At 49.2% G+C, this 21,653-nt stretch overlaps 6 protein-coding genes across 6 annotated transcripts; 3 read left to right on the plus strand and 3 right to left on the minus strand.

The window, feature by feature from the left end:
- Window positions 1-3,047: 3,047 nt before the first annotated feature.
- DFJ58DRAFT_745974 (uncharacterized protein) lies at window positions 3,048-5,266 on the minus strand. The gene is made up of 8 exons (XM_041387425.1): window positions 4,732-5,266; window positions 4,394-4,511; window positions 4,139-4,335; window positions 3,988-4,079; window positions 3,781-3,929; window positions 3,621-3,718; window positions 3,556-3,570; window positions 3,048-3,502 (listed from the first exon to the last, which is right to left on the minus strand). The coding sequence occupies exons 1-8, from the start codon at window positions 5,221-5,223 to the stop codon at window positions 3,200-3,202; spliced, it is 1,464 nt and encodes a 487-aa protein (XP_041243632.1). The 5' UTR covers window positions 5,224-5,266; the 3' UTR covers window positions 3,048-3,199.
- A 1,497-nt stretch (window positions 5,267-6,763) lies between these two features.
- Window positions 6,764-7,223, plus strand: DFJ58DRAFT_728316 (uncharacterized protein; the record flags this gene model as incomplete). The annotated part of the gene is made up of 3 exons (XM_041385579.1): window positions 6,764-6,990; window positions 7,051-7,085; window positions 7,132-7,223. The coding sequence occupies 3 exons, from the start codon at window positions 6,764-6,766 to the stop codon at window positions 7,221-7,223; spliced, it is 354 nt and encodes a 117-aa protein (XP_041243633.1).
- A 126-nt stretch (window positions 7,224-7,349) lies between these two features.
- On the minus strand, window positions 7,350-8,533 carry DFJ58DRAFT_789983 (histone-fold-containing protein). Its single transcript, XM_041390245.1, has 3 exons — window positions 8,121-8,533; window positions 7,920-8,049; window positions 7,350-7,868 (listed from the first exon to the last, which is right to left on the minus strand). The coding sequence occupies exons 1-3, from the start codon at window positions 8,250-8,252 to the stop codon at window positions 7,681-7,683; spliced, it is 450 nt and encodes a 149-aa protein (XP_041243634.1). The 5' UTR covers window positions 8,253-8,533; the 3' UTR covers window positions 7,350-7,680.
- Window positions 8,534-8,626: 93 nt separating this feature from the next.
- On the plus strand, window positions 8,627-10,460 carry DFJ58DRAFT_789985 (uncharacterized protein). Its single transcript, XM_041390246.1, is given in 4 exon segments — window positions 8,627-8,911; window positions 8,946-9,046; window positions 9,066-9,425; window positions 9,506-10,460. The coding sequence occupies 4 exon segments, from the start codon at window positions 8,773-8,775 to the stop codon at window positions 10,316-10,318; spliced, it is 1,413 nt and encodes a 470-aa protein (XP_041243635.1). The 5' UTR covers window positions 8,627-8,772; the 3' UTR covers window positions 10,319-10,460.
- Window positions 10,461-14,999: 4,539 nt separating this feature from the next.
- On the minus strand, window positions 15,000-19,030 carry DFJ58DRAFT_914276 (CHAT domain-containing protein; the record flags this gene model as incomplete). The annotated part of the gene is given in 8 exon segments (XM_041395375.1): window positions 15,000-15,046; window positions 15,262-15,581; window positions 15,601-15,792; window positions 15,830-17,052; window positions 17,199-18,218; window positions 18,275-18,363; window positions 18,411-18,758; window positions 18,812-19,030. The coding sequence occupies 8 exon segments, from the start codon at window positions 18,849-18,851 to the stop codon at window positions 15,000-15,002; spliced, it is 3,279 nt and encodes a 1,092-aa protein (XP_041243636.1). The 5' UTR covers window positions 18,852-19,030.
- Window positions 19,031-19,930: 900 nt separating this feature from the next.
- On the plus strand, window positions 19,931-20,699 carry DFJ58DRAFT_728323 (uncharacterized protein; the record flags this gene model as incomplete). The annotated part of the gene is made up of 3 exons (XM_041385580.1): window positions 19,931-19,942; window positions 20,005-20,514; window positions 20,583-20,699. The coding sequence occupies 3 exons, from the start codon at window positions 19,931-19,933 to the stop codon at window positions 20,697-20,699; spliced, it is 639 nt and encodes a 212-aa protein (XP_041243637.1).
- Between the last annotated feature and the right edge of the window lie 954 nt (window positions 20,700-21,653).

Below are 21,653 nucleotides of genomic sequence, written 5' to 3' on the forward strand. Positions count from 1 at the left end.
TATCATTAACGCCCATGGAAGAAAGCTCATTAGTTAAGGTATCAACTTGAGCATCATCGCCACCATCAAGCGCCTGACGAATCTTCTTCATCAAGGCAGCTTGAGGAGTGGGCACAACTCCGTCAACGAAGTGTCGTGCAGCCAAGTTTAGTATATGTTCCTGGCACCTGATGCGGCGTGTGTCAGGTGCCCACCGAGTACCCTCTGGATCGATTTCATGTCCAACTGCTTTCATGGCGGTATCATTATTGGTGGTGTTATCGGAGGTCATCCATCCAACCTGCAACATGCTTATTAAATTCAGTACATAGTAGCAGCCCAAACCTTACCTTATCTCGCAGATTGTATGTGTCGATGGTATCAGTAATCAAGCGCGCAGTATTCTGGCCACTATGATTGCCTTGGATGTGTTCAAAACTTAGTTGCTCACGGCGCAACTCCCATTGCTGGGGTTTGTCATCTGGGCTCCAGATGTAATGACCTGTGACGCAGAAGAAAGGGTCACCAATGATTGAAGTCCAGGAGTCAAAAGTCATGGAGACTTGACTGTCCACCTTTGCGAGACGTTTGCGAATAACATCAACGACGGCTACTGCACGGGCTTTGATGGTCTCCGTAAGCTTGGTGCGGTGAAGGATATCACTTTCAGCAAGGGCAGGACGGACATAACGGAGCAAGTTGCGGAAGGCTGGTTTGTCGACAAGTTGCAATGCCTCATCCTTGGTAACGATAAGCTCCACAATATAGTCAAGAAGCCCTGCCTTTGTAAACATAGGTGCTTTAGGGACAAGGACATTGTCAAGGGTGGATTGTCTTGAACTATCCATGCATCAGCAAAACACGAATCACAATACACCAAGCACAACTCACAGGCATTTAGCCTCATCAGTTGGAACCACTCGAGGGTGCATGGTGATGCCCGCAGCTTCACAGCGCGTTTTGTACACTTGAAAGTGGTTTTATTCCTGATAGATATTAATAAATATTCAAGAGACAGAAGACGCAAACATACCGACAGATATGCGTGCGGAGCGTGGATATATTTCCCCGAAAGGTGTACTTGCTTTCGGGTTCACCAGAATCCCTAACAAACATTAGCGCTTTAAGTAACCACACATGTAGTCCTAAATACGTACTTGCAAGGTTTGCATATCCATTTATTTTCATCACGAGTAAAGACGGTGCGAACATCAGCAGCACGCTCACTCTTTGACAAAGTGGCGCAGGTGATTTCAGGGGTCGGTCCATCGGGTCCATCATCATCTTCAGATCCATCATCATCTTCAGGCACGTCTTCATCTTCAGGTGCGTCTTTATCCTCAGCACCAGGATCAGTATCGTTATCCGTATCGGCACCAGTCGCATGAGAGCCATCATCATCAGATAATGGGGCTGAGAGCTGCAACGCTACCTTTTTCTTGACTAGATGCTCAGTCGCACTAGAAGATAACGCGCGTTTGCGGGTTGAGGATGCTGGGTGAGAAGAAGCATTGTCGGCATCACGGAGGCGAGCAGAGGGCTTAGAGGTGCAAATCAAGCGTCGAGCACCTGCAGTAAGTGGCGCTGGTTTGCGCCCAGCCTTCAGTAACACGGAGAATGTGTCTGAGCCTGCGGGAGTAGTAGATGATGTTGGCTGGGCTGCCTGAGCAGAGGCTGGAGGGCAAAGTGGGACAGTATCGTCGGGATCATTGTAAAAAATAATATCCTGGGCATCCTTAAGAGAACCATCAGCATTAAGGGCACATGCGTCAGATTGAGACATTGTATGAGTGAAGATATCACTCACCTGGCGGGGCTTGCTCCTTTTATATGTGAACCAAGCAAAAAACTGATCTCCAAAGCCATACACATTGGAGGATCCTACAATATATCAATACAATATATCAATCAGTGTATTAAGTATATTGGGCTTGATTTGACACTTAGTTCGTACCTTGAGCTTTATTGGACAGCAGGGGGTGTGGGATGCGAGCCTCCGGAGAGATTTCAAAGTCAATGCAAATCCTGAGGATCCCAGCCATCAAAGTGACCATGGGGGCAGACATCGAAGTGACCAAGTGTGTGCCTCGCCGATGTCGCAAGGAAGCTTCGATCAAATCGGTTCGGGGTTCGGAACGGTTCGGGAAGGTCCGAACCTATATTGGAACCGTTCGGGAAACAGTGGACCGCGAACCTCATTCCGGTTAGGTCCGGCCAATATTTGGAACCGTGGACCGAACCATGGACGAACCTGACCAATGGTCCGGTTCGAACCGTGGTTCGGAACCGGACCACGGCAGCACTATCCCACACTGTCATTACCAAAATTGATTGTCAATTGATGCCTGTCCTTTACACCTGCGAGATCAAAGCATAGAGTATGTATATAGATAAAGACATTGCTCAGCCTCACCTTTTTGCGGAGACATGGAAACTACTAAGAGTGTGAATAACTCTGGAACGAGTGCTAAGTTGAGCGCGGCTGAAGCGCTGATGGTCCGTCCCGGGATGCTGATCATCTTTGTGGCGGACCACCCAACCGGGTGAGTAAAAACTGCAGTGGTATAACAAAAACCTGTTCGAGGGCGCAAATCCACCATATGTAAGCGGCTTCTCAAGGCCGCTCCTGTGGAAATGGTCACATCAGTATCGGTAAATTTTCCCCACAGAGATAAGTACGGCGCATGGTCAATCGATCGCTCACTATCCACATGCGGTGGTGCCACACCTCTGTACGTAGCTGTCTCAGGTCTGGAGCAGGGATTCCTGACAGGGAGTATACTAAAAATGAGGAATTGGATGGCCAAGGGGAGTTGAGGCAGGGAAGCGGCTATCTCAGGGAAGGCACGAGCAGCTCATAGTTAACTTGAGAAACCGTTTTCTCGCAAATGCAAGGATCTCTACCCATTCTATGTTCAAACCATTGGTCCAGGCAAAATCACATTGGTGCTGTGTTTTCACCAATTGCTCCTGTCGCATCCACGTCATCACAGCAATTTCTGTCTGCGCATCTTGCGGTTTATATCACTCTAGCAACTCGCAATACATATTTTAGATTACATGATATGGTCACTTCACTTTGTACATAGGTATACCTTCCTTACTGTCTAGTGCCGAACGGACTTGGAAATCAGCGATACCACTTTTCGCGATATTTGTGTGACTGGACGAAATGTCACGAACTGGTGGTAACTAATAGTATCAAACCAAACCACGTATCCTATCGTAACAACTGTCGCCGAGAGAGACTATCGGTTGGACCCCTCAACTCTTCCGTTTCGTCGGATATTGACTTTGCAAAACAAATGTCAATCATGCCTACGCGGCGCAGGTCGTCCTCCATCGGATGCTCCACATCATCCAGGACTTCATTGACAGGGGCTGAATGACAACCCAGCCACAAGAGTTGTAGTGCACCTGTATTTGCGATGACAACTTGACTGTCGCTGGGTGCATCAAATGCTCTTGTCATGTGTAGAGCCAATGTTATCATGATCACCGATGCAGATATCGCAAACATCAGCTAGAGTGGCTCATCGATAAACTGCCATAGTGTAGATATCGTCATGAGCTCACAGGAAGAAGGTTGATCTATGACATGGATCAGCAGTGGAGAGAAGTTCAGTACAGTTCACACTGACATTGAGACGCAGGGAAATAATCTGCTCATCAATATAGGCCGCCGACCCCCCGTAATCATATTCTTCACATCCTCCATTAGATAGGCCAACTTGCCCCGCTGAGTATGTGATACAGTGAGCAAGATGCTTGCGAAAGTCACAGTCTCGTATGACCACATACCTGTCCAAACGAGTTGTGCAGCCACCTGCGCAATGGCAGCCTCTAGCTTATCTGGGCTCAATGTGAAGTTGGACACGGGATCAACCCCCTGGGACTCTTGCATATAGGACTCGACCTCAAGATTTAAGCCTAACAATGACATGATATACCTATAAATCAAATCTTCAGTGAGGAATTGTAGCATGGCAGCGAAGGGAAGGTTCTAACGCATCCGCAATTGAGGGCTGGCTAGTGGAATTTCCAGCAAAACTGTAAAATGAGTACCCGTCACTGACATTGGAAGCCAAAACGGAAGCAATCTTGTATCGACAGTGGATCATTGAACTTTTGTAGCCTCTCGAGATAAGCATAAACACACCGTTGATTGCCAGCTATTAGACGTCCACTGCGACCACTGCGTAATTTCCCACTGCATTGATGGTTGCGAGTCCGACACGGACAAAGGATTGTCCAGAATGTTGGTTTGCATGTCAAGCACAGCACCGGCGGTCACAGCCGAAAGTGAGCATTGCACAAAATAGACTTCAACGACATATGGAACACCTGAAGGGTACGCTGCAGAATATTTGGTAACATGGCGAATTTATAAAAAAACAAAACAGAGCTGACTCACTTTGATTACGCATTTCCCAGGTTACTGGCACGGCAACCTCTTGTTGTACAGAAGGCTCAATGTCTAATAATGTAGAAACCATAAGGACAACACCAGGGGGAGTATCCGGGCCGCTGACCTGTAAAACAACTGTCAGTCAGATTCCATAGCACCCACGAATTATCTTGGAGAAGTTTTACATTGCCATCTGACGTCTGGTAGGGTGAAAGCACTTGTACTTGGTCTGACCCTGTAAATATCCCTAAATAACGATGAAACATCGTTTGGAACTATGATGACGCACAGGGGTAGCTTGCGCTCATAGAAAGATAAGTTCCATATCCGATCGAAGAATTTACCTGTACCGTGCCAGCATTCACCGAGTGTGTGATATTTGGAAGCAATCCACAACGCGAGCTTATCGTCGTTGCATTCACAGCTGCGGATCCTGTCGTAGAGTTTGTTTGTGGAACGTCGTAGACTGTATTGTTGGACCACCCTGCAGAAACCAGTCCAGGCAATTGACTGACAACTGGTAAGGATGCGACGATGGGTGCCCAGTTCGCAACAACGGTATTCAAACTCGCCCAATCAGTTGGCCATGCTTGCGTTGTTAGCACAGGGGTCTTCGTGGAAGTATTGAACGTTTGGAATTGTAGCAGAGTGGAGGAGGTAATGTGTAGCACGGAAATGCTTGCAAGGTAGGCAGTCACAGCAGAAACAGCCCACCATGAAGCAGGGATCTTGATTTGTCGCCAGATACTACTGAGTGCAGAGCCGAGGCCAGCCCATGCACCAGAGATATCATGAATGACAGTCAATTTCTGACGGCGTGCTAGCATTCTTGACATCGCAACCCGTTGGGTGAGGAAGAGTAGAACGGCCGTGTAAATCTAGATGGAGCCTTGTGATTGGTATACCTATCAGCTAAAGGGGGTCACGTACCGTGTAAAATGCCTGCAATGAAACACTCAGTACCACAGACTAAAAATTGTCGTTCATTGTTGTGAATGGGAGGATCACACGATGTTCCCACTGAAAGATATAAGACATAACAAGGACGACGTGTATCACGATCAGTATGGCATGCAGCATGTAACATGTGCCAGCAGGGGATGATCCATCGAATGCATTTCCTAGTTTTTTCAAGTGAGACTTCCAGGACACTGGGGGAGGAGATGTAGCTGTTGGCATGTAACACCGATTAACGTGATAATAACATACCGGACCAAGTCCTTGGCGACTGAATAGCAGGATATTTGTCGTTTGTGGCTGACATGAACCACTTGTTGAAGAGATCCAGTAACGTTACCAGGGAGGAAGACACAAGAAGTGGTACAGTACTATTAGTAGTATGAATGAACAGGTCGACGTTTATATATCTAAAAAGAACGTGTCTGGCATCACATTTTTACAGAGATGTGGGAACTGCTGATCGGGAGAAAAAAATTGGCAGTGAGAACGATCGAGTACTATGTCAAGGGCGGCCGACGGACTGATCATCTTCATGGTGGACTACCCACTGCATCGGGAGAGCAACGTGAGGCTGGTATATATAGCAATGACCAACAGTGACGCACAAATGCAACCATGATGCACAGCATGGAAAAGCGAGAGTGAACTTATTTGAGTACTTGAGTTCAAACCCTTTAGTCAGAGGTCGCGGGAGTGAATCCTGTAAAAAAACAACCAGGGAGGTTGTAGCTGATATGAACCGGGACCTAGCGAGAGCAAGTACGGTACTAGTCTATGAATGAACAATCGGCTTCTATTATATATATAAAGACATTGCTCAGCCTCACCTTTTTACGGAGATATGAGAACTACTGATTGTGCAAATAACACGGGCTGGTGGGAATGAGTGCCAAGTCGAGCGCTGCTGATGGGTCTTGAATTCCGACGCTGATGATATTTGTGGCGGACCACGCAACCGAGTGAGTCAAGGCTGCGCTGGTATAACAAAAACCTGTTTGAGGGTACGAATGCACCATATGCGAGTGGCTGCCAGCGGCTAGCAACATTTAACAACATGCTTGTTTTTGGATTCACCGTCAGGATGGCTGCTCAAGCGCTCAAGGCCGCTCTTGTGCAAATCAGTATCGGCAAAATTAACCCACGGAGATAATTATAGCGCATGGTCAATCGCTCACTAGTACTATCCACGTGCAGTGAGTGTACGGTGCGGTGGTGCCACAAACCTCACCTTCGAACATATATAGTTGTTGTCTGGAGTTGTCTCCACTCAAACCCAATGAACAGACGCACATGACGTCATTCTCTCCAGCGGCCTCGATATGCATATACTGTAAGACAAAGCTGAACTCCTCAACAATCGCCGCCCAATCACAACCAACCCCGTAATCGAGATCTGTACATTAGTCAATAGTCAACATGTCCAGCTCACAAAACAATACCAACAACGTCGCATTGAACACTTCTAGCCCGCAGCATCAACTTAACGACCCTTCCCAGTCACTACGTTCCGGATCGCGTGCCACTGTACAGACTCAGGTCTCCTTGCCCGCGAATATCGAACGTGTGTTCTCCTCTGCGATTCATAGCAAGAATACCTCTGCGCAGTCGGATGATGCATACCCCACTCGTGCTACCTTAGGCACGTCATCTGCCGGGCAGACTCGCATGAGAGCTTGAGCTCATGGTAACACTGCCCTCACCAGCGAGCGCCAACTCGGCGTTCAACCTACGCCAGAAGGTGTTAGCCATTTGATAGCCAGCCACTGACACATACAGTATTACAGATGGAATCGCAATTGATGGGCAGCCCAACCCGCCCGAGGGCCATGCTGGGTTCGGTGACGGAAAAACGCAAAAGGCAAGTCTTGTGCTATAGACAATTAGTCTAAGCTTATTTCCTTTATAGGTCATCAGCGAGCATACTAAAAACTTTGAGGAATTAGATGACTATGGGGAGTTGAGGCAGGGAAGCGGCTGCCTTAGGGAACGCACGAGTAGCTCATAGTTGAGGAACGGTGATCATTGCATGACGAGTAGACTAGCTGGACATTATCCTGGATATGTAGTACGATCGAGTTGTAGCATAACAGAATCGCAACTCTTGTGTAAGGATTATGCCGTGACAGTAACTAGGGGATAAATAAAGGCACTGACACTAGTTGGTCAACTGTCCATCAAACAGCTCGAACGACCCGTCTCATACATGCATTTGATACAAAAACTATAGATGCAAGTAACAACAGCCAGAAGTAAAATAAAGTTAGTACAGCTGATCGCTGTGCTCACGACATGAATAGATAAAGTCAACACCTGCTGCAAAATTCCAACAGCCACTACTGCTGTTGTCCCTCGAGCTTCTTCTTGCCTGAAGCAGCTGTCAAGCTCTTGTGGATAAATGGCAATACACCTCCTCCAGCGATTGTTGCGCGAACAAGGATATCGAGTTCTTCATCTCCTCGTATAGCAAGTTGCAAATGCCGGGGTGTTATACGTTTGACGCGCAAGTCCTTGGATGCATTTCCTGACAACGGGTGTAAGAACGAGCGTCTTCAATCCGGATTGACCTACTCACCAGCAAGTTCAAGCACCTCAGCAGTGAGATACTCCAATATTGCACTGGTATAAACAGCAGCCTTCGCTCCAATACGCACATTGTGCTGCGTGCGCTGTTTCAGGTAACGATGGATACGACCGACGGGAAACTACAAGGGGGGTAAAGAAAAAGGGGCTATATCAGGAAAACTGATCAATGGAAGATACACTCAAGACGGACCTGAAGGCCAGCTTTCTGACTACGAGTCTGTATCGTTCTTGGTGTCGTGGTCGTACCGGATCCTGCAACCCCTCCTGCTGCTTGAGTGGGCGCGCCAGACTTAGACTTCCCTCCGGTAGATTTGGGTGCCATGTGTGATAGTGTGCAATGTTTTACTCTAGAAAGGTCTTGTATGCGCTACGGGCAGTCAACCAAGATTACGGCAGGGTTGCAACGAAAGATGGAGAACTTACAAGAAAGTAGAATGATGTACAAACACGTTGGTGTAGCACGAAGAGTTTGAGGGGTGTGATCACTCAGACTATTTGGCGTGAAAAACAAGCAAGCAGTGACCAGCGAATGTGAGAAATGCAGTCAACAAGGACGCGAAGGGTGTTATGATGGCAGTAAGAGGCAGAGTCGCGTCTTTGTTTAGGGTCGGCAATTCGGTGTTGTTGAGAATTCTAATTTTGGCCTTATTTGTGACGCGTGTAGTCACGTGACGTGAGCCCACGATGAGGGACTGACTGAAAGTTGGCATAGCCTTAAGCAACTTGGGACTGGAATCTGCGTAGTGGCTTGGTGACTTTGCAGTATATCCAGGTAGGAATTAACATCTAGCAGGTATGATCGCTAATCTGTATCATCTATCTAGTTCGATAAGAATCTCGTGATGAGCTCGAGCACTCCATACTTGGACGCATTGTCGAAACACTTTCCAGCGGAATGCTCGTCCATCATAGATTCCCTGAGTTCCGAGCATACCCGCTCTACTGTGGACACGCTATTTGCATTTGCGTTTGGCGGTGATTGTCCCACAGACATGTCGGCCCTCGGCCAACTTAGGGTGGGCACGAGATCAACCTGCCGCCATGAGGGCGATTCAAGACCTGGCTGTACAGAAAGGCACAAAACGCGGGCGAGCAGCCAGCACTGATGAAGAAGGCGTCGGTTCAAACTCCTAAGCGCCCAAAAACTACGGATGTAGACGACCGGCCCATTTTTACACTCCCTTCGATATCCACGACCTCGCCTGTTCGCAAAAAAGTTGACATCACGATTCACGAAAAAACGATACGCTTTATAAATCCTTCATCTCGTGTGGTTGAGGCATCAATCCCAATTTCTAATATTTCACGAACATTCCTGGTACCAACGCGCGGAAAAGCAAAGCAGCATTGGACAGTCGTCATGCTATCCAACGATGTACCTGGAAAGGGTAGGGCCACAACTTCTAACCCACACCAAATAATATTTGGACTTGACGCTATAAGCGCCTCTAAATTCGACACTACCTTCCTACTCCGGCTCCTCCACTCCATCCACGTCAACAGTTGCGAAAGGAGAAGAGACTCTCGCCGTCCTACACGAGTTTTTGGCACATCCTCCCTATTTCTCTTCTCGAGGCCTCGGCAACTGTATTCCGTAGCGCGTGTGCCACTTCTAAATCAGGACATTGCGCCGCCGGTATTGATGCCTATTTTGCCGCCAAACCTGGAACTCTATGGTTTTTCGATTCAGGAATTCTCTGGGGAGAGAGTAAACCATGCGAGTTCTGGGCCGTTGGTGATCTCGTCCCAAAAGATGGTATTCGCATGATCAGTGCCACGGGGCGCACGTGTTCCGTTATCCTAGGGAGAAAGATATCGCCGTCTGGTGAAGAGCACAACGATAAAGAGAATGCAGAGGGAGACATTCTCGAGACGGAGTTCTCCATGGTGGACGGGAGAGAACAAGACCCCATCAATGCGTGGGCGAGACAGCGGAAACACCTGTTTGGCAAAGGTTCCGATCCACCTCCCCCCAAAGCCACAAGTGGTAAGAAGGCAACGACTGAGGAGGGACCGTCTATTGGCGGTAACACTGCTACCAATGGTCCCGCGTGGGATGACTCAGACTCGGACGATGAGGACTACGAGATTGCATCGTCGGAAGATATTGATAATAGCAGCTCGTCAGATTCAGAAGCGAGCGACGTCGGGAGCGGTAGCCAACCTGATGATGGTTCGGAGGAGGAAGACAACCGTGGAAGTGATGCCAACGACGGCGAAGAGAGTGGCGAGGAGTCTGAGGAAGAGCTTCAAGAAGCACATCATCCTCTCTTGCGACCGGGCGCTATGCCTAGGATGTCCAAAGCGACCATCAATACAGTCGTAGACATGGTGAATGAGGATTGGATAGAAGGCAGCGAGGAAGAAGACGAGCTCGATGATTCATAGCTAGAGCACGACATCAATATGCTTCATTACCAGTGCGATAAGCGGCGGCATTGTGGCAAATCGTGGTTTCGAGTCTTGGGGCTCGACGGTAAATAAGCAACACATCCCATTCATAAATTCATACGTTGGCCAAAGCGACCAAGTATTACTAAGTAGCGTACAATAATGGATACAATTGGTCCCCACCATACTACACGGTGATGAACCAACTAAGAAATATTACAAGATGACGAGAGGAGAGTCATGAAGAATTGAATGAGACAACAAAATAACACACGGAGCCAAAATGTCGGTTTTCCTAAGGCTGACCGGTCTGACCGGTTGTGTTCTCAATAGGCACTGCAGCAAAGCCAGACCATGAAACGAGCACGCCATCCGGCAACTCTTATAGTGATGTGAGAACTGGCAGTGGCAGTGGGAGGTGGCAGCTGTGATGATGATGGTGTGTTCTGTGTTGCTCCACCGTGTTGCTGGGTGGGATGAGTCTTGGGAGGTCGAGATGAACTAGTAGTAGTTGGCTTTTTCTTTCTCGCATGATAGTTCCTCTGCGCAAAGAGGAGTCAGCGATAAAGAAGAACCGTGAAAGAGAACAAATGCACAGGCTTGCCTGCTGTGTAAGGGACCTCGACCTCTTGCAGCTGGATGTCCGATCCATCTCGTCTGCGCATCATGCCAGAGACTATGTTTCGAGTCCAGCTGAGAGGGTGGGATCGGGGTTGGGTGTCGGACTCAGGTTGCCCCATGTGGCTTGAAGCGGCGCAAGAAGGAGGAGAAGCGACCTGTTGGCGCGTTGACGAGGTGATGGTGGACGGTTACTTGGCCCTATTGGATTGGGATAGACGAGTACGCAACTGCTAACATATTTGCCAAAGGCATTCGATCGCGGATAGAAATCACGTACATTGGCATCTCGCAGTGCATCAGTCAAAAAACCCTGCAGGTATTTGACGAGAACCTTTCATTTTTGGAACTGGTCGTGGTGTAGCATCATCAGCCTGAGGGAGCCGTTGTCAGCATCATTGGGAATGATATGTATTACGCTTACCATATCTGACAGAAGGCCAGCTTTTTTGACGATAGCAGGAAACATCCCATGTGTAATGGCCATCGGTGCAGCTAGTGGCGAGGAACTTTCCATCTGCAGAAAAAGTCGCATTGATCACGTCCTCTTCATGGTAAAGTGGTGTTCCGATAGATTGGTTGGTTTCGAGGTTCCATAGTTGTGCTGTCTTGTTGAGTGACGTGCTTGCGAGGATTCGCTCGTTGGGAGATAGTAAAATGTTGTCGGCGAAGTTTTCGTCCAGGTCAATGACAGCTATTTGTGACCAGGTGGCTGTGTTGAATTTCGTGATCTCGATTCCACCAGCAATGAAGCCTTTTGCCATTCGAGGTCCATGCTAGGCACGTTGCTCCTCCCTCGAGTGTTTTGAGCAATTCAGTTGTGTCGGCATCCCAGATTTTGAGGTCGTCCCCGCCCGTGGCAATAGTCTTGCCATCAGGTGAGTAGCAAACCGCGTGCAAGATATCCCCTGCCTTGATTGGTCCAAGGATAGTCTCTTCGTTCTCAGTGACATCCCACACCATGAATGTTCCATCTTGGCATCCACTCAATACTCGCCCTCCGTCTGGACTCCAGCATATAGACTTCACTCCCAATGATGTATGTCCCGTCCAATTTTTGATGACCTTGCCGGTGTTGATGTTCCACAATTTCACTGCACCATCCAAACTCCCATTTGCCATGGTCTTGCCGTCCGGCGACAATGCTATAGTCTCCACTCCAATATCTTTGTCTTCCCATTCCTTCCCAACCTGCGCGCCCCTTTCCAAGTCCCAGATTCGAAATGACCCATCCCATGAATAGGTGATGATCCGCTGTCCACCGGGTAGGTGTAGGATGTGTTTGGTGCTGGCATCTACTTTGATCTTTCGGTAAGGCTTCGTCGACGAATTCTTGTGCTTCGCAAAGGCTTGGTACTCCATAAGTTTGGGATCCACTTAATGGGTACGTCATAATTTCAGCTTTTACCACCAAATACCATATGAATCTATTACTTACTCAGAATCCAGACGTACTTGACTTGTACACAGAAAGACGAATGCCGAAACAAAAGCTGCAATGGAGTGGGCGTTTCGTTCACTGGAGATTCAAGCCAGGAGGGAGGTCGTTGTGCAAGTCTTATACAGGTGTGTTTTCCTTGCCTGGTGTTCGCTCCACAGCTCCAACAGTTTAAGCGCCCACGGCATCACGGTCCTAGTACGGTCATACTATCCCGCGAACCTGCATACCTGTCTCTCTCTACCCGCTCAATGCTATTCTATCTATATTTTCTCTCAATATTTTCGTCGAGAGTCTCACTGGACCCCTCTTCCCGATTTTGGTTTCCAATGTCCTACATGATCTTTTTTTCTTCGTCTCCCTATTAAATCTGGCCATAACGATTACGATTTTCGTGGATGAGTCTATTCATCTTCGTCAGTATGTTGTCTGCACTCATGTCTTTGATACTCGAAGTCGCATTGCTGGTGCACAAACGTCTTTTGCCTTTCATCTCGAATATGGCAGAGAAAAGGCTGTCAACAACACCGCCAAGCGCGATACGACAACCCACGTCTTGGCACTCACCTCGCAGATGATCAGCGATTGGGTACAATTCTCCACAAGCGGATTCGGTGAGATGAGCACGGCTACTTCATCGCTGCAATGCTCCTTGACACCAACAAGGACGGTGAGATCTGTCCCTGCCATACAAGTCACGCACAAGTTGGCGAATGTCGAGAGCACGAGCAACACATGACGCGGGTCGACGAGGCTTTCATTTATGACTGGTCTGACGCCATCGCAGGCTCAGTAGTTCCGGGCTCTGGTCTGTCATATTTAGCTGGATGCGCTGCCCGCGAACGAGGCTATCGATTGGCTCAATATCGAGCAGACGTATGCACGCCAGCAGTGCTACGCGACGTCTCCCAGTGACCGCACATTGCCCCGCCCCTCGTTTCCTGCGAACATTTGTCACATTTTTGCAAGTCCGTGCAGTTCAGCGACATCAATAAAGAGGGTTTAGCTCACATTCACTGCACCGGCTGCGGCACGCAGCCATGAACTGCTTAATGTCCCTCTCAGCTCAACCCTTGCAGAAGTCGTGTTCTAACACCCCCCTCCTTCGTGCGCAGATAACATATCCCGCATGCGCTCAAGACTGGATTTACTTCATCATAACGAAGTGCCGTGACTGCCCCACTTACTATTCTCTGCAATACCCTTGTCCTTTGTATTGGGGGGTGGGCACGCTGCGCTTGGTGGTTTCGCTTTAGATGTCGACACGTACACAAATCGCACCCTCGCTCTCGAGATCCTTTTCTTTTCAGTGTCACTTGGCGCTGTGATTTTGCAGAGGCTTATGACATGCCAGTGCAACAACACAGCGACGAGTAGACTGCTCGATGTTTCGGTGATAATCGCCTGCCACAAAGTGAGCACTGTGGATAGGCGAGCATTAGTATTTCCACCTTCTCCTGCGTTTTCAGAAACCTCAATGTAGGGAATTCCACATCTGTTTCGTCGGAGCACTCTTGCATGCAGCCACATCTCTGTTCTATTGTTCACGTGCTACGGTGCATTGTCTTGGCTCGGCTTTGCGCTTGTTCCACTACGTTGTAACTATCATTCTTCTACCGGTGCTCAGACCTCCATGCTCCCACCTTCCACACTTTGCCACTGCTTGTATCTTTCTGTCTCATATAAAAGCCGCCATGTTTCATCCTCACTCGCTCATCATCTCTCACCACTGAAAGTTTTGATCTCAAAGTCCTCCTCTTCTCATCACATCTTTCCTATCTACTCGAATCATGGAACAAGTGTGCTCGATGACCAACTGCTCTGTAGTCATCGCGATCCAAGAGGTATGCCCCCCTTGTTTTACAGTCGTCTCAATTCACATGTCTTTGCATTTAGGGTCAAGAAGCAGCGATGTTCAACGGCAAGCCCGTTTGCGAAAAGTGCGACCGTTTCTTGCATGTTAGTAGTTTCTCTTTTGCTCTTTGGATATTATGCTGATTGAGGCCTTCATCTGCAGAAATCCCTCCCGACCAGCACTGGAAAATTAGTGTCTGTGAAGGTTGATACATCACCTTTCCTCTGTCGATATCGTGCTGATTTGTACGGCCCCTGCAGAAGCCATACGAAGAAGCAGAGGTTTACAAGCAAGAAGTCATTCACGACGGACGAGCCCTTCATGATGTAAGTCCTCTTCGACTCTCATCCTCTCTCTCCTCAATACGATTGGGCAGTACCCGGCGCATCTGCCGCCCCCTCAGCGGGGCTACGCGGTCAGGCGCGAACAAGTCCCCGACGGGAAGGGTGGTATGCGGTACAAGTACATCACCCGCTGCGTGGAATCCGAGAAGGAGGAGGAACGCGAGATACCCCACACGCTCATGATGCGTGTCAAAGATTTTGTCCTTTTTACCCGGCGCTGAGAAATAGGAGATGCGATTTTCTGCCGAGTGTGCACTGACTTTGCTGATCTTTAACGCTTAACCTTTATGGACCCTGTTTTCATGTCTACTTGTACACCATCATGTCTAATCAAAGTCAATTAAGTACTATGCGCTATGTAGGAAGCTAGGACTCGGGTCTTGTGTCGATCCCTGTGAATGAGTGCCGCCTTTAGTTGTGCTCTTACTGTGGTTGGGGTAGAGCAGAAGGATTGTACTTCTTGCCCCACCCTACGACGACCTTAAGATGATGCTCACATCTTCGTACGTGGGATATCTGTGGTGCGATGGTGAATGACACGGTGTCAGCCAGCCCCGTTCATACTCCGGGAGTGCGACACAGAGGGTAGTACAGTAATTCCTACAACTTTAAGTACAGCATAGACGAAAGAGAATAACCTGAAGAACTGGACTAGATCAAAGCAACACGACATAGAACTACACACCAATATGTATGAAAACCATCCGCTGCTCGAGCGGCACTTTCGTCTTCACGGCATTTGTAGCACGATTGAGTGCCCAGGCCGCCTTCGTACAGTCCATCATATCACTATCCTCCAAACCCTTGACTATCTTCTTGTAGAAAGCTTCGACAACGTGTTTCGCGACAGCATCGTTGACCACCCACAGCGTGCCAATGACGCTCTTGAACCCGGAAAACTGGAGTCCAGCTGCGAGGTGGATGACTTCGTCCGGTGTCTCCTCATCTCCAACAGCGGTATGACACGCCGACAAGAATGCGAACTCAGCGTGAGGAATGTCTTTTCTCCATGATATCGAGCAACGTGAGAGGTTTGTCTTTCATGGCGAAACATGAATAGTAAGGCTGCTCGCGATCCTGCTTCCCATGACAAGCGAGGTGCACCCAAGTGTTGTGTTGCAAAGCATCTAGTGCACCTGCTCGAGTGGCATCGTCGCCGGAGAGAGTGGTGGAGTTGGCCGTCGCGGGGACGAGTTTGCGGACGAGCTCAAGCTCGCTGTCAACAGTCAACAGCGCCTCGCCTTGCCCCGCACCCGGTGAACTTTGTCCGATTGCGACGAATGACGGAAGTAACGCGTTTCTTCATCGTCTGTCTAGATCTGATCAGAGCTGAAAGTGTCGGCGTGTAAGAACAGATGTAGACGTCCTCCAGGCATAGTTCACGTCGTCCGTCTGTCTTCGTTCGAAAGGGGTGAGCTGCGTGAAGAGGAATGGAAGTGAAGGTTGCAGTTGGACACAGCCAGATTCGAGAGCCGCTCGTTACTCTGAGATCGCGCTGGAGGACGATGACGATGGGGAGCATGATCTCGTCCCATATTGTCCGCAAGAGAACTTGCAATTCCTTCCTCGTCTCCTCTGGTCGCATAAAAGATGCAAGTCGTATCTCCCTCGCAAAGTCACTCTTGAGCTTCTCCAGATGTGTGAGATTGACGCGCGGGAATTGAACGTGGTGTGGCTTTCCTGACGTCGGGACAACGATGGCACTGCACGAGTATTGACTTGCGACGAGGATGATGACTGGGCCATGACGTGCTGCCGCTTGCAAGTCTTCATATGAAAGCGGGAGCAAGAACCGCGAGAAGCCTTTGAGATTACGGATCTCAGCTACCACTGCTCCCCACTGCTCCTGAAGTCTCCTGTAATATATCGCTGCTCGATCAGCAGCAGCTCGGTCAGTGCTGCCGGCGGAACCCTGAGCATCAGACAAGCGCTCGTTGATCTCTGAGAGCCTGTGAGCTAGTTCCGGACTTGCAAGCTTCAGGTCTTCCAGCGGAGGTCTGAGTCGAGAGGCCAGCGACCATTGCTGGCCACGACCCTGCTCCACGAGTTCGATTGCTCGTCGCAGATCATCACGACGGATGGCACACGAGGCTGCATCAACCGGCAGTGATTGTGCATTGCGAAAAGCAGTTGCAGCCTCGCGTCGTGAGATAATCGTTGATCGCGTCATCACGTGGTTGTCGAAAAGCTCCAGGCACGTTTGGTATGCCTCGAGGGTAGAGTCGTGTTGATAGACTTCTGCATTGCGAGTCCAGTCTATAGCCTCTTTGATGCGCCCCGGAAATCCTTGCGTAGGATGTCGTGATGCCAGTCTGAAGTTCTCCACAGCGAGCGACAAGTCAGCAGAGTTGTGTTTGCACTCGGTAACGAGACAAATAGGCTTGCTGCAGCCACCCATAGCTGAAATATCTACCCGGGTGCAGTGAAGGTAAAGCCTCCAACGACTCTTGGCAGAGTCGAATGGCCTCCTCGATATCTTCATTCTTCCGAGTTTGCGTGAAACGAGAACGGAGCGCCGAGCTCAAATTGTGAAGAGCTGTATGGCGACGAGGATGGCCATGCGGCCTTAACTGAAGTGAATCCCGGTTAGAGGTTGATGGCCTCGTCGAGATCCTCGCTGACATCCAATTTCTCATATCTGGCTTGGAGCGCAACAGCAAGGATGTTAAGCGTGTTGACACGATATGGATTCCCAGGCGGGCGCAACGTCAGAGCCTCGCGTTGGAGGGTGATGGATCTGATGATGTCATTAACATCACCACGTTGGTTGAAACGGGTCCAGAGGGCAGCTCCTAGGTTGTCCAATGAGGTATTACGATATTTGTGCCCAACAGGGCACAGGCGCAGCGCTTCTTCATACAAAGAGATGGCCTCATTGAGGTCATCTGAGTTGCCTTGGTGATCAAAGCGGGACCGGAGTGCGTAGGCCAAGTTATTCAGGTAGGTGTCGCGTTCAGAATGTCCCTCGGGGCACAGAGAAACGGCTTCACGCTTATGTTGTATGCTCTCTGCTAGATCTTCAATGGTGCCGCGCTGGTCAAAGCGTGCTTCAACTGCCTGTGCAAGGTTGTCGAGTGCTTTCGGACGGTGTGCGCTGCCCAGAGGACAAAGCTCGAGTACGACTCGTCGAAGGTGGATCCCTTCATCGGATGCATCTATTGGAAGATTGTTGCATGAGCGGATCACATAATCGACGCCATTTGCCCCTGCCGCGATGCTACCAAGGTAGGTGCCCTCTGGACAGAGGGGCAATAGCTTGCAGGACAGTTGCGCGCATTCCTGGATATAGACGACGGCGAAGTTCTCTTTGCTGTAGCGCCAGATCAACGCTTTAAGGAGGTTATAGATGGATAAGGGATGATCGGGGTGGCCCTGCGGACGCAATGCAAGGGCTTCGCGGAAGAGAGAAGTGATAGAGTCGATGTCTTGAAAATCGTTTTGAATGTAGCCTTCAAGGCGGGCCCACGCGAGGTTTGTGAGAGCCGCTGCTCGGTGAGGATGGCCGACCGGACATTGGTCCAGGACCAACTGAAAATGCTTTGCAGCATCGTTCAGGTGAGAGACCGTCTCGCTTGTCACGTATGTGGCAAATCGTTCATGGCCCGCATCCGTGTCTTGAGCAATCTGACATTCAACGATGGACTACAGCAGGTGTTCCGTCTACAAAAGCGAACAACACAGAGGCTGATGTTACTCACGTCAGGCAGTGCGCTGTCCTGATAGTCACAGTCATGTAGAACCGTGGCCTTTAGTGTGAGGGAAGAGTGAACAGACGGAAAGGAGATGTCTACAAGATGTGAGTGTACGCGCATGAGTGGGAAGGAGGTTACTCACCGAAAGGCTCATTTCCATGATCTAGCAGCTCATCCCATGATTTGTCAAGTTTTCCGACAACTTCTCCATTGCCTAGCATGCAATCGAGCTCGAAGGAAGCCCTGATCTCCACTGATAACGTAGGTGACCGCATCTGATGATCTACAAACACAAGATCAGTCCTCGAGTTGCGTCGGAAAGTCTGGATGAACATGTACAAGGTCACACTATCGCGCCACGTTATAGATTCGTCGGATGATAGGACACCGATTGTTGATTTCCAGCGTCTGCTCGAGTCGAGATTGACGGACACATGGATGCCTGCGGGGATGCGCAAGGAGGGAACTTTGATATTTTTTCCACTGATAACTGTAGATAGAATGTGAGGATAACAGATACGAATGTGGTATGAAGCAACTCACTCTCAAGTCTGATATATCGGCCTTCTAAGCTACCGGGCATGATAGTGCGATGAAGCAGAACGACCAGGATTGAGGATGGGCTGGATGGTAGACAGAAAGGGTAGTAGAAGAAGACGGGAATGGGGGATTTGGGAACTGTGGATGAAGTTTGGGGTGAGGGGAGAGGAAGGGGTGGAGGGTTGAGGTAATGTTACACGTGTATTTTCCATGTTGTTGAGGTAGTCTAGGGCGCTTGTGTGGTTGCAGTAAGCGCTGAGGCGGCTAAACTAGGATTAGCGGGAGAGCAATGTCAAGGTCAGCCAACAGTGAAAGCGACAGCTAGTGTGAGTTGGGGGACGTGTTGTGACTCTCAAAGTGTACCGTGATGCAGATCGAACATGTTACTCTCATCATAGGTTGTTCGAAACGTGGTACTCATTCTAGCAGCACAAGACTAAGGCAAAATGTGGGATCCAATGTATTGCATAGTGCACTGCATAGAAAAGCTGAACGATTGCTATATGTACGTGATTGGCATGGGGGTAGAATTATCGAGGGTGTTATGGCAGGTGGTAACGGACACATATACACAAGGCGAGAAGTACTAGAGAATTCGAAGTACTCGAGGTCGGATTTTGAGATGACGTTCGAAAGGTGAACGCGTCAGAGAGAAACACTCGAGGTTTGACTTTGAGATGATGTCGGAAAGTTGCCCCGATGGAATTTCAAAAAAGGCTCCAACACAAGTACAAATAGGGTAATTCCACTCTTTCCGCGTACGTCATTTTGTCATACACATCGATGCATCTCACCACATCCAACAAATACCTTTTCTTTCGTTGAGGGCAAGAGTACTTACCAGTAGAGTGCAAGCTCGAACCCCGCTTCCAGTTTGTGCAATGACAAGACGGGTACGTCCAGTCGGAGTTTGAATTGGTGTTGCTCTTGTCCTCACATTTGATTGTGAAAAATCTACCCGCGTACCTCACGCCAGATCGCCTCAAAAGCACTTCGAACAACAAGGTGCTCCCTCTGCAACCATCACAGATCTGAATTTTTCACTCAAGCAGGACGGCACATCGCGTCGATTCGGTTTCGTCGTTTGACTGCACGTTCATCGACTCGATGCGAATTAATGTCATGGTTGTCGCAGTAAGTTTTTGCTTCCCAAGTGTCGGTGTTTCGTTTTACAAATATATCTGCAAGGCGTGAAGGATGCTCTAGCTCCTCGACCAAATAAGAGAAGACGCCTGGAAGACATTGCTGCAGACCCAGGACCGTCATCGCGACCACATGTTCACAAGGCGGACAAGAATGGTAAGACAAGCGCTCCAGCCTCTTCGCTAGATCAGTTCATGGATGCTATGCAAACCTGCACGACAAAGGGTCCATCGTGGGCAAATGAAGCTAAGGAATCACATTTAGTACTACCGACCGGCCCTCCGGAGACAATGACCACATCCGATGGACCAGATAGTAATGAGGCTGTCATGGACTTCGAATGGATGCGACAACGTATGAACCTGGTGTCAGATTCATTACCCGATAAAGTCTTTGAGCAATCAGATGACGAGCACCAGGTTGGCGCCATTCCTGAGGAACACCAGGACTCGACAACAAAGACGATTATGCACACGTCTCGATTATTTCTTCGAAACCTTGCCTTCTCATGTACGGAAGCCGAGGTCATGGAGCTATTTCAGCCGCTCGGGGAAATTGCACAGGTGAGTATCCCGCAGCCTTGTCGTGTATTCTCCATTTCTTTTGCTTTTTCTTGATGATAAACATTTAGGGACATCTGATCCTCCAAGGATTTGCTGATCCCCGGGAACCAATAGTAGAAAATTTATCTGATTTTTATTCCCATTTTAATTGTGTCGCTGATCACCTCGACTCATCCCTATCCTGACAGGTCCATATACCATTGACCGCTTGTCTAAGCAGTCGAAGGGTCTAGCCTACGTGTCTTTACAGCCGCATCTGCCCTCTCGGCGTATGAGCACTGCAAGACGTCTTCCAAGTCGTCTTCTCCACATCATTCCTGCTGTTGACCGTAAAGGCAAGTTTGAAGTAGTAAGCGAGGGAAAAGCGAATGTTAAAAGATAGAGGAGTTCTCGGCGTAAAGCCACAGCTGGCGGAGTTCAATTGGAGTATGTTGTACCCGAATGTTCGTCAAGCCTTTGTCATGTTACGCACTATATATTGAGATCTCATGCAATGCATGTGCAGAGCGATGGTGGCATCGTCTATCTGATTGAATGGGAATTGCCAAGGCAGATATTCTGAATCCTGAGTCAGACAATGCGGTGGTCAGCTTGCGCTTGCAGAGACACGTTATCCAAGAGACGAAGTCATACCTTGAGTCCCAGGGGTCATCTTGTCGACATTTTCTTCCCGCGCGGTCTGATACTACATACTAGTGAATAACATCCCCTATGGCACCACTGCGGATGAGATGTCGAGTTACACGGGGAACTCAGCCGCGTCATCGTACCACCGGCAGGTACCATGATGGGTGGAATTCGAACAGGCAGATGAAGCTGCCAAGGCTTTTCGAGCTGTAGCTTACCGACGTCTCGGAAGTAGTGTCGTCTACTTGGAGAAGGGTCATGGGCATGTTCCAGGAGACTGCGGATGCAGCAGGGAACTCTGACCGTACGCTGATAACTGCATTCAAGTCGATCACTATCGCCAAGCAGGAAGCTGGCAGCGGTGCTGATGCGGACGAGCTTTCTTTGTCTGCTGGGACGACTTTATTCGTCAAGAATCTGGCTTTCAGTGCCACTGCAGAGCGTCTGGTGCGAGTCTTCCGGGGTTTTTCTGGTTTCTCGTTCGCGAGAGTACGGACTGAGCCTGATCCCAA

The sequence above is a fragment of the Suillus subalutaceus genome (assembly GCF_016647625.1).
Source record: "Suillus subalutaceus strain FC151 chromosome Unknown DFJ58scaffold_57, whole genome shotgun sequence".
Lineage (NCBI taxonomy): Eukaryota > Fungi > Basidiomycota > Agaricomycetes > Boletales > Suillaceae > Suillus > Suillus subalutaceus.

Bases quoted from the DNA above. Each gene is read 5' to 3' on its own strand.
- DFJ58DRAFT_789985 (XM_041390246.1), top strand. From the start codon at position 8,773: ATGAGCTCGAGCACTCCATACTTGGACGCATTGTCGAAACACTTTCCA. The intron at 8,912-8,945 runs GTCCCACAGACA...CGGCCAACTTAG, and splicing joins ATTTGCGTTTGGCGGTGATT to GGTGGGCACGAGATCAACCT. The intron at 9,426-9,505 runs GTCAACAGTTGC...TCTCTTCTCGAG, and splicing joins GGCTCCTCCACTCCATCCAC to GCCTCGGCAACTGTATTCCG.
- DFJ58DRAFT_745974 (XM_041387425.1), bottom strand. From the start codon at position 5,223: ATGTCAAGAATGCTAGCACGCCGTCAGAAATTGACTGTCATTCATGAT. The intron at 4,512-4,731 runs GTAAATTCTTCG...GTTGTTTTACAG, and splicing joins TGAATGCTGGCACGGTACAG to GTCAGCGGCCCGGATACTCC. The intron at 4,080-4,138 runs GTGTGTTTATGC...TGTCGATACAAG, and splicing joins CTAATAGCTGGCAATCAACG to ATTGCTTCCGTTTTGGCTTC.
- DFJ58DRAFT_789983 (XM_041390245.1), bottom strand. From the start codon at position 8,252: ATGGCACCCAAATCTACCGGAGGGAAGTCTAAGTCTGGCGCGCCCACT. The intron at 8,050-8,120 runs GTCCGTCTTGAG...CCCCCCTTGTAG, and splicing joins GTCAGAAAGCTGGCCTTCAG to TTTCCCGTCGGTCGTATCCA. The intron at 7,869-7,919 runs GTGAGTAGGTCA...ACCCGTTGTCAG, and splicing joins TGAGGTGCTTGAACTTGCTG to GAAATGCATCCAAGGACTTG.